The following is an 11,636-nucleotide window of genomic DNA, read 5'->3' on the forward strand; positions in this document are numbered from 1 at the left end:
TTACATACCGTGGAATGTGACTTCCAAACGACGGACGCTGTCTCGAAATTTCTTCAGGTGCGTATTGGTGTCTCAAACAAGGTACAAAATCCGTGGATGCCGATCTTAAATCTGCCATACGAATTCCATTTTTACTACTCCGAAGTTGTTTGTTGACTTCTTGATTCATCATGTGAACCTTAAAAATAAAACAAAATTTAAAAAAAAAAAATTCGTTTGTTGTTTGTTGTACGAAATCAATTAAATCCAAAAACGAAACATACATTTCTTGCAAAACTCGTGAGTTCTACTTTTTCATTTGGTACTTTTTGTAAATTTCCAGGAGGTGATGGCGCTTTTTGTTTTTTAACAGCTTTCGAAGCTCTTGTTTTAGGTGCTGGAGGATTATCACATTTCCAATTTCTATAACATCTTTGTATTATGACGGCAGCATCTTCACAACTCAAACCTTCTCTCTAAAAAATCATTTAAATAAATTCAATTTTTGACGTGGCACTTGATTGTAAATAAAAAAAAATTATAAACAATAACAACAAAAAAAAAATCTTCTGCTTTGTTTTGACGTAAAAAAAAAAAAAAAAACTTTATAAAATATCATATTAAAATATATTTATAAAAAAAAAACATGACGAAAATTTTAAAAAAAAAAAACTCCGACTATTCATTTATTTTAAACTTAATAAATTTTTATAGCTTAATATGTGTTCCTTTCAATAGACCCAGGTAGTACTTTGATTTGTTATAAATTTAAACGTCCCTCCGCCCCCCGCTCCCCCCCTAAAAAAAGTTATAATTTTTTTTTTCCAGCACTTAATTCCTCCTATAATGGAAAATTACGAAGATTTATCGGAAACTTTTCTACCTCAACGTTATCAAGTTAACGTTTTCATATTAGAGGGTAGACATTTGGCTATAACAAAATCAAATACAAAAATAACCGTAAGGATAGGTAAAAAAAAAAAAACGATACATTCGAAAAAGTATAAGACAGATTCACCTTTTTATAATAATTTTTGCACTTTTCCATTTTTTAAACCGTTAAATTTACTCTTGCAAGAAATATTAGTGATAAAAGTTTTTCAAATACGTAAAATAAAACCTAAAAAATTGATAGGTGAGTACAGGTGAGTAAATTTAAACACACGCACAAACGAAAATGAAATTTTTTTAAACGACAGATACCGACAGGAAAAAATAAACCGTCACGTTTTTTTGTTTTAGGCGGATTTAAAGTCGAATTATCGGCGGTTTGGACACAACCCAATCACAGATTTTATAAAAAATGGGCGGTTTTATTCGATTTGAAAAATATTAACTCCGGAGTGAGAGGATTTTTAAAATGCGACATATCGATAATATCGAAAAATTTCCCATCCAAATTATTGGATATAAAAAATGATGACGTAGGAGATGATGACGAAACCGTTGAAAATAATTTATTGGTACCGACAGGAGGAATTTCCGATAGATTTAGAGTTCGTTACGTATTTTCAATATTTCGCGCCGATAGTTTTTCATCGGATTTTCTATTGAAAATAAAAAAAAAATATTTTATTAGAATAACCTACGGTGGTAAAAGTGTTAAAACTCGTTTGGCACATAATTTAGAAAATCCGACGTGGAACCAAGAATTAACAATGCTCGATGTGAATCCTCCACTTTGTCAAAACATATTGGTTGAAGTTTGTCAAAGAAATACAAAAAATTCTTTTCTGGGTAACGTCTACGTTAATTTACATAACATTTACGAAGATGGCGTCGATGGTTTTCTACCGACTTTGGGCCCTTGTTTTTTATATCTTTACAGTCCAATTAAATCCCGACAGCGTTTGATCGAAGGATCAATAATGGAAAATACTCACACGTATTGTTGTCGATTGCTAATGGCAATGAGAACGGAAGTCATAACGTTCGACGAAATGTTTTTTCCGAAAAATAAAAAAAACAAGCGAAGTAATAAAAAAAAACTTTTAGCTAAACCCATACCGCCATTAAATGAAAATTTATATTTTTCCTACAAGAAATTTATTTTGTTCGGTGCCGTTTTAGACGTTTTATTTTTCGACAGGAGTATATCGGAAAATAGTTTAACGATAAAATTAACATTTGGGCCGAAAAAAGAATCGAAATTTTTGTCGAAACGTTCGAAAGCAACAAAACCACTACCGGAAACGAACGATGAGAAAGACGCGCCAACGGATACGTTAAAAGTCATAAATGTTTCAAAAAATTGTAACACGACGGATAAAAAAAATTTAAAATTTAAAGGGGATTATTGTTACGTTAAATTTTCCGGGTATTTTCCATGCGTTCACGTTTACGGCGAATGGCCGGATTTATTAAGAAAAATTTACAGGACGAACGTTATAAAAAAAGGTATAGAAAAATATAGGGAAGAAGTTAACGAAGCCAAACACGAATTGGAATACGAAACGGAAAAACGTCACGAATTATCGAAAAAAGCTAAAAGAATATTGGATAATTTTTCCGAGAGTTGTCAACTTATTTTATTATCCACGAACGTTTTATCACAACAAGACACGAATCTCTGTAGGGAAAAACGAAGAGTTTGTCACGAACGTTTGTTGGATATAATAAGCGACATAAAATCGGAAAAAGAAAAAAATTTTCTCGTCGGAAAAAATAAACTGTCGGAAATGGAAACTCACGTCGACGTATTGACAAAATATTCGCAAGATCCGGAAAATTCGTATCCGGATACGGAAATATGGATTTATAGAAACGGAATAAAAAAATCTCAATTGAGAATAAAAACTGAAGACATAACGTATTCTTCGAACGTTCACGAACGTGGAATTTTCTGTGGTAAAATTCAAACGCTCATTGTTCGGGGTAAAAAACAAAAGATAAAAGGAAAATTAGATGTTTTCCTATGGTTCGGTTTAGCTGAAAATTTCATAGAGTGTTTAAACATGTTACCATCCGGATCGCAATTTAATTATTGTCCATCGAGTTGGGATTCGAGAATTCCGAGCACATTAATTTATAAAGAAAGCCACACGTATGAGTGTCACGTTCACGTTTTTCAAGCTAAAATTTTTAACGGTTTTGATAAAACCGGTCTCGCGGATCCATTTATAAGAGTTATCGCGTTCGGAGAAACTATAACGAGCAAAGTTAGAAAAAATACGCTTAATCCGATATGGAACGAAACAATTGTTTTCCCACAATTGATATTATACGGTCCTTCGGATTATTTAAAAAAAGATTCGGTAACGTTCGTTGTCGATGTTTTAGATAAGGACACGTCGAAAAAAGCAGATTTCATCGGTCGAAGTTTTATAAAGCCTAAATTGAAAGAAATAAAAGGGGAAAAGAATAAAAAATCAAAGGAAAATGTGGAAAAATTAAAATGGGAGAAAATACGTAAGGATTATAATCCTACGGGTGAAATTTTAATAGCCATAGATCTCGTCGAAATCACAAAAGATGTAAAATCGGATGCAAAAGAGGATTACCAACCTAAAATATCGGATATAATACCCATACAGGAAAAATACAGAATGGAAGTTTTATTTTGGGGCGTGAGAGAATTGAAAAGAAAAAGTTACATGAAAAATAAAATGTTTTCCGTTATGGAAATCGGAGAAACGTCCATCAAATCGAAAAGTTTAAAAAATGCGAGACACAGATTGAATTTCCCATATTCCGTTGAATTTTCCGACATTGAACTACCGGAAAATCCCGAATACGCTCCTTCACTAATGGTAAAACTCTTTCACAAAAGTTCATTCACAAGAAAAAAACAATGCGTTGCCGCGTGCGTGGTACCGAGCGTTACGCGTTTTTTTTATTTTCCCAAAGATAAATTAAATAATAATAATAATGATCGAAAGGAAATAATAGATTATAAACCAAACGATAAATTTAAACAAAACGATCTAATCTCAAACGAAACGATCGAAATGCCGGAAATAAACGTAAAAAAAAAAATTGAAAAATTTATAATAATTTTTTTTGAACAAAATCTACTCGAAATATTCCTACAATTTATTGATTATTTAAAAAAAAAAATTTCTATTTTACGTGATGGTCGTGACGTCAAACCGATGCGTAGAAATTTTCCCAAGTATCAAAAAATGAATAAAGGGCCGGAAGGGGTGGAAGAAGACAAAAAAAAATTAGATTGGTGGGCGAGATATTACACTTCCGTAAACAGTTCTTATTACAATAATGGCGTCACGCCATTGAAAATTTATCGCGAAGAACTCGAAGAACAAAAAGAATTCAATGGTTTTACAGATTTTTTACAAATATTCGACATGTCGATCAGTCCTTTTATGAAAAAGAAAAAAGTTTCTCTGGCAAAAGTAAAAGCCGCCGTAAAAATATACAAAACTCCAAAAGATGATGACACGTTTCAAAATGGCGTATTACCAAAATTCATGACGAATGAAAATTTTAAATACATCGTTAGAGTTTACATCGTTTTAGGTAAAAATTTAACTCCTAGAGATATGTATAGCAAATCCGATCCTTATTTACACGTTACTTTGGGCAAGCACAAAATAAGCGACAGGAAAAATTTCATTCCGAAACAATTAAATCCTACGTTCGGTAAATGTTTCGAACTCAAAGGTACGTTTCCGCACGAACATCTTTTACACGTTAAAGTATTCGATTACGACAAATCGTCCAAAGACGATTTGATAGGAGAAACGATTATTGATTTGGAAAATCGTTACTACAGCAAACATCGTGCCGCGTGCGGTTTGTCGCTACATTTCGACAAACACGGAAACAACGCTTGGAGAGACGCGTACCCCCCATCGTACATATTAAATAAACTTTGTAAAGAATCATCTCTACCTTCTCCCGTCTACAAACAAAATCAGGTGATCATTGGAAATTATGCTTTTCTCACGAAAATCTCATCCGATTCCGATTTCAAAGACGAACAACAAGCACTTTCGGTTTTGCATAGATGGAACGAAATATCTCCTGTCGGTTTTCATTTGGTCCCGGAACACGTGGAAACGAGATCGTTATATCATCCTTCTTTACCGGGTATCGAACAGGGAAAATTAGAAATGTGGGTCGATATTTTTCCAGATATATCTCAAATCATGCCGCCGAAAATAGATATAAAACCCAAAACTCCAGTTTCGATGGAATTAAGAGCGATTGTTTGGAACGTAGACAATGTCGTACTCAACGACAAATCTCTTATACTAAACGATAAAATGTCCGATATTTACGTTAAGGGATTGATTTTATCATTGGAAGAAGAATTACAAAAAACTGACGTCCATTATCGTTCACTGAACGGAGAGGGTAATTTTAATTGGAGATTTATTTTTCATTTTGATTACGTACCGACGGAAGAAGTTATCGTCGTTAAGAAACCTTTTGGACCTTTCGATAAATTTCCCGAAGAAGTCAAACATCGTTGCAAATTGGAAATGCAAATTTGGGACAACGACGTATTCGGTGATGATTTTTTGGGAAATTTAATTTTAGAATTGACGGCCATGCCGAGGGGTGCAAAATTATCAAATCGATGCACGTTAAAAATGCTCGCATCCAACACGAATAACATAAATTTATTTAAAATAGGAAAAACGAGAGGATGGTGGCCGTTCAGGTACGACATTTTTTTTTTTTTTTCAAATATGAAATTTGAAACCGATAATAAAAATGTTTGTTTTGTTTTGGGGTTTAGGAAACTAAAGGAAACACCTAAAATAGGAAACGAATTCGAATTGACGGGTAAAATTGATTTAGAATTAGAAGTACTAACGGGAAAAGAAGCCATGTTAAATCCTGCTGGAAAAGGTAGAGAGGATCCAAATGGATTACCGGAACCATCGAGGCCATCGACTTCTTTTAACGCAATGCTTAATCCTTTCAAAACATTTAAATTTATCATAACCAAAGAATTACTTAAAACTTTTATCATCGGTATCATCATCGCTTTGATAATTTTGTTCTTTCTAATAATGATTTACGCGACACCGAATTACCTGGTCAAAAAGTTATTAGGAGCGTGAATTTTAAAATTTCTAGAATATTCCGAAATGATTTTAATTCGATAACTTACCTCTAAAGCGCACTGTGCTGTTTTTGGATCCTTGCACAAAACCAAAACTTCTTTTATTCTTTTTTCTAATGCTGCTCCGTATTTTCGCCTCACCGTATATCCTCTGAAATCTGAAAATCGAATTCGTGAGTGAAAACCCCCCAAAAAATGGTGAAAATCTTAAAAATTATATTTTAAACTTACGACTTTGTATGACGACGGCAGCTTCTTCGAGACTTAATTGTCCTAAATTTAAATTTTTATTTTGTCTTATTCTGTGTTCGTGCGGTTCTTCATTTTCTTTATCACTTGTTTTTGCCTCCGATGATGTTTCTTTAACGTTATTATTATTAACTTCCTGTTTTAAAAAAAATTTCCAGAAAAAAAAAAAAACAAGAGTTAGAAAAAAACCCGTTAACCCGTTATGTATTGCAATTTGCCTAATTTTCCAAAGTACCTGTGATGATTTTTTAAGAATTTTCCCTCTAAACCATCCTCTCTTTTTATCTTTTTCTTCTTCTCTTTTTTCTTTTTTCTCTTTTTCTTTTTGCTTTTTGACTTTTTGCTGTTTCATTATTACCTTTTCTGCATTTTTTTGATTTTCTATTTGCCGATTTATTTCGAATCTTCTTCGCGTGAGCCATCCTCGTACGTATCGTTGCAAAGTGATTGCACTTAAAGCCAAATCTTTTCTCATTTTTTGATATTTCATCCTAGCTAACCATCTTCTTACGCAGGCTTGAGCCAAAATTATTTTCCGTATCTGAAACAAATGATCACGTTATTTATAAATAAATGATAATAATAATAATATTAATTAAAACAGAATAAATAAATAAATAAATGAATGAACGCTATGGCAGATTAGCAGTTCCTGTAATAGAATATACGATTTTATCCTGGAAATCTCAGTTTTCTACTTCAAATTTAAAAAAAAACAAAAAAATTTTATTCGAAACGAAATAAGAGGAAAATGTAAACAGTGATGGGTTCTCGAGGAACCCCCTCCTCCCCCCGAGGAGGAAAAGTTGACCCCGAGATCATCTTCGTTGAAATCGTTCGAAGAAATTAGTAATTGGAGCTAAAACCAAAATTTCAAAAGCTGAAAAGTTCAAATTTAATTCCAGAGAAAGCCAAAAAAATGAATAAAAAATAAAAAGAAAATATATAAAAATAATAATAATGATTTAATGCAGATCATCGTGGAAGCAGCGAAATCCATACCACAACCGCCAAAATCAAATCATTTTGCAGGGGGAAAAAAAACCAAAAAGGAAATCCTTAAATCTCAACAAAACATTCTACTTGAGAAAATTCATTAAAAAAAAGAATAAAAACATTCGATTATCCTTTCCAGAGGAAGCCAAAAAGGTTCCAGTAAGAACCTAGAACGAACACATGTCGTCCTTTAAACTTGTATGAAAATATTTCGATAATAAAAATTTTAAGTAAATATTTTAAAAAGACATAACAAACATATATTAAACTTATATCTACGTATAATTTCTTATAATTTTATTTATTATTGTTTACCTCGCTATCATGTAATTTTGTCAAATATTCCGTATGATAGTATTTAAGAAAAACTTTTGTTTTCCCTAACGCCCATCCGTCCATTTTTAATCTGACGAGAAGAAGACGGCAATTTTCTCTTGAAGCAACGACACGTTCGTCCCAACCGAACGCCAGAAAACAATATCTAAAAAAAAATTTTTTTAAAATAAATTTAATAAAAATTTATATAAAAGTTAAAATAATTATATATTTATTAACATTACCTGGAAAGAAAATCAGCGAATGGAATCCTTTGTGAAAATCCATTTTGTCTTATTCTTATTGTTTCCAGTATTCCAGTATATCTGAGTTGCTTGATTACTTTTGGAGTGTCGAAACAATGAGACGTTCTGCTGTCGTTTGGTTTTATGCACCTCACGAATTGTGGAGTTCCAGACATGACCTTTTGTAATAAATCTTTTAATGAAAATCTAAAATATGTCGCAACCGTTTGTTGCGTTCTCGATTGCGATGCCAATCCTTGACTGTCACATTTTTCTAAAGAACTTGAGGGACTTAAAGTTAAGCTGGAATCCTAACAAACAAACAAACTTGAAACTTACTATTTCCTGTTGAAAATTTTATTAATTCGTAAAACTATATTTGCTATAATTTACCTGTACCGACGAATAAAGATTTCCAGTTTTTGTTATCGGACATTCAAAAAGAAATCTGACAGTATCCAATGATGATAATCTTAAAAGTTGAATTATTCCAGGTGGTAGAAAATTTCTATTTTTTTCTAAAAATCCATCAGCTTTATAAACGACTTTTCCAGCATAATGCTGGACAGCAAAACATAGGGCGTTTGATTTTGGTCTTATGTAATATTTACTTTTAATGTTTGCGTGAAATTTATCTAAAGAGAAAAAAAAAGTAATAATAATTTTTATTCATGTTTTATTATCATTATTAAAACAATCGATGACAAACTTACCGATTAGTGACGTATCATTAGATCTGGGAAATCTACTTTCTTCGTCGAGTAGAGAAAGGAGACCCATGGGCCTCGATAAAAGCATGTCTAATACGGGTCGATTGTTGCTAAATTCAACCAAATTAACCGGAATCCCTTCCGCCATGTATTCCTGTTGCTCCCACATAAATATATATTGATTAAAATAAAATTGTATTTGCTCGTTGGCAATGTTTATACAAAGTTGTTCGAATGAATTTTTTGGAAAGTTTTCAAAACCAAAAATGTCTAATAAACCGATCGACAAGGGTTCGGCTTCCGTTTGAGGACACAATAAACAGTTTATCTGGTTGACTAACCAATCGAATAATCTACCGTACAATCCTTTGGCTGTCGCATCCCTCGCCACACCGGATTCTAGCATCGAATTGTTTCTGGTTATGGTTTCTCCTTTTGTTACGACAGAACTCGATGTGAGAGCTTCTAAAAGTTCATCCGAATCGACTCCTAAAAGTTTCGATACTTTCCGTAGGGGTAGCATGTCGAGAACGCGACTTTTGTTATCCGTGTTGTCGTCGGATGCTACTTCGACGAAAACGACATCACCCAAATGTAAAATCCCGGCTAATATCCTGTACACGTTATTTATTTCTTCTTTTGTGAATCCTATCAATGCCAAAGCGGATTTTAATTGTAAAAATTTATCAACGTTTGATTTTTTGTGATAAGGATCCGCAGAATCTTGCGTGAGGTACGTGTGACGTCTTCTCAATTCCGAACTTAAAAAAAATTCGTGTAAACGTTTTTCGTGTTCCAAACCGTCGTAGAGATAGTAAAAAACGTGAAAATTTCTTTCTCCTTCCGGTTGTTGAACGACTCTAGACTGTTCCAAAAGATATAACGAAACTTTTGCTCCCGTTATTTTTCCTCCTTTCGTAAGATTCACATCTAAAAATTTTCCAAATCTCGATGAATTGGCATTGATTCCCGTTCGGGCATTACCGAACGCTTCCATTATTTGATTTACTTGAAGAATTCTTTCTTCCAAAGATCTATTCGATGATTTTGCCAAATAAACAAGTTGTTTAAGGAGTAAATTTGCACTTTCTGTTTTACCAGCACCGGATTCCCCGCTTATAACAATAGCCTGTGATGTTTTCTGATGAAATAACGCTTGGTAGGTCGCACCCGCGACGGCAAAAATGTGGGGAGAATTATTCGAACGTCCTCCTCCTTTGTATTTAAGTTGCTCGTATTCCGTGTATAATTTAAGACAAGTGAAAGGATTAACGGCAATAAGTATATCACCGATGTAAGTGTATATCTGATTTGCTTCGTACCTGCTTTTTAGTTGGTCAACAATTAAATCTTCGGTAAGTTGATCTAGCGAAGCCAAATCATCCACGTAAATTTTTTGCGGACGTGTTTTTCTGTCGGATCTTAATTTTCCATGCTTCATTGTCATTTCCGGATGACCGGGTTTGTACTTTTCGTTTCTTTGATTTCTTATTTCCTCTTGAAACGTGTATCGAGCTCTTTCCGCGACTAAAAATCCACGTTTTATAAAAGGATGGGATAATAATTCTTTAGCCACAGGCCTTTGTTCCAAATCTTTCACGAGACATTCCGATATGAAGTCGTTAAATTCCGAACTCCATTCGTCGGGTCGGGATAGAGTCGGCGGTGGATTTCTAGGGATTTGAAAAAGTGCTCTCATGGGATGTAATTCGCACAAAGGTGGATCACCTTCTGCCAATTCGATGGCGGTGATTCCCAATGACCAAATATCGCAACGTGCATCGTACCAAGCTTCCATTTGTTGTTCGCACGCGATGACCTCGGGCGCCATCCAATAGGGTGTACCAACGGACGTGTTTCTTTTACCTAAAGTGGCTGATAAATGCGATGCGACGCCGAAATCGACGAGTTTTACGCAACCATTTTCCGTCAATAAAATATTATGACCTTTTATGTCTCTATGCATGCAATGATTGGCATGAAGATAAACAAGAGCTTCAACCGTTTCGCGAATAATATACGCCAATTGATCTTCGGTCAAACGACGTCCTCGTTCTTTAAGACCTTGAACCAAATCCGTTACGGAGCCTCCCGTGCAAAGTTCCATAACAAACCATACTTGATCGACTTCTGGAGACGGTCCTCTTTTTATATACATTCCATAAAATGCCGGAATGTTCGGATGAAGGCTCAAATCTCGAAACACCAAATATTCTTCTTCTATCTCTTCTAAATTTTCATTTAAATTTTCCATTATTTTGATAGCAACAAGTCTATTCGCGTCATTATCTCTCGCGCTAAAAACCTGACCGCCAAAAACAAAAAAATTTAAATTTATCATAATTGTATGAGATAATAATTGTTCTAGAAATAATTTAACTTACTTCTCCGTAAGTTCCTTCTCCTATAAGGTCAATGAGTGTAAACCTTTCACCTGGACTAGGAGTAGCATCCAAGTTCACGTGTCTACTAACTTCGTGATAAGCCATTTTCTTTTTTTTCTTTTAAAAAAAAGAAAGTTTTTAGTTAATTTAATTTTTTTTAAAATATTTTTTTAAGTATCAAAACTTAAATCGTTCTTATTACAATATCAAAATGTACCTGATTAAAAAAAAAAAAAAAAAATTGAACCTGAAATTCTTTAAAAATAAAAAAAAATGATAAAAACAAAATTTTCGCGCCATATTTCTTTATAGAATTTCAAAACCGGAAACGGTTATAAATAATCATGTATTTATTAAATTTTTTTTCTTGAATTAATTAATCCTAAAGTTTTTAAAAGTTTTACTGACAATAAAAATAAAACGACTTTATTGATGATGATAATAATAATAATAATAACAACAACCGAAAACGTTAACGAGTTTAAATTTATCAATAAAAAAAACGGAAGTTTATGAAGTTAAAAAAAAAATGGAAGAAAAGTAAAATTCGTAATAAATTTATTAATATTTAAATATTAATTTAATTAAAGAACAATGGAGATGAATAAACATTGTTATTTCGGACGACAACCGGACGGAAACAAACAAACAAACAAACAAACAAAAATTATTATTTTGAAAAGTTAAAAAAAAAAAAAAACAATCGGATCATAACGTAGAAATT

General features: G+C 32.9%; 2 protein-coding genes across 2 annotated transcripts; one reads left to right on the forward strand and one right to left on the reverse strand.

Moving 5' to 3' along the window:
* Window positions 1–825: 825 nt before the first annotated feature.
* On the forward strand, window positions 826–6,011 carry Phum_PHUM202900 (uncharacterized protein; the record flags this gene model as incomplete). Its single annotated transcript, XM_002425430.1, has 3 exons — window positions 826–1,114; window positions 1,222–5,605; window positions 5,684–6,011. The coding sequence occupies 3 exons, from the start codon at window positions 826–828 to the stop codon at window positions 6,009–6,011; spliced, it is 5,001 nt and encodes a 1,666-aa protein (XP_002425475.1).
* Window positions 6,012–6,014: 3 nt separating this feature from the next.
* On the reverse strand, window positions 6,015–11,017 carry Phum_PHUM202910 (myosin IIIB, putative; the record flags this gene model as incomplete). The annotated part of the gene is made up of 9 exons (XM_002425431.1): window positions 6,015–6,023; window positions 6,062–6,171; window positions 6,245–6,398; window positions 6,621–6,803; window positions 7,574–7,739; window positions 7,819–8,129; window positions 8,212–8,453; window positions 8,532–10,833; window positions 10,913–11,017. 9 exons carry the CDS (start codon window positions 11,015–11,017, stop codon window positions 6,015–6,017), a joined length of 3,582 nt encoding a protein of 1,193 aa, XP_002425476.1.
* Window positions 11,018–11,636: the final 619 nt, after the last annotated feature.

The sequence above is a fragment of the Pediculus humanus genome, genomic scaffold, assembly GCF_000006295.1.
Source record: "Pediculus humanus corporis 1103172107551 genomic scaffold, whole genome shotgun sequence".
Taxonomy (NCBI): domain Eukaryota; kingdom Metazoa; phylum Arthropoda; class Insecta; order Psocodea; family Pediculidae; genus Pediculus; species Pediculus humanus.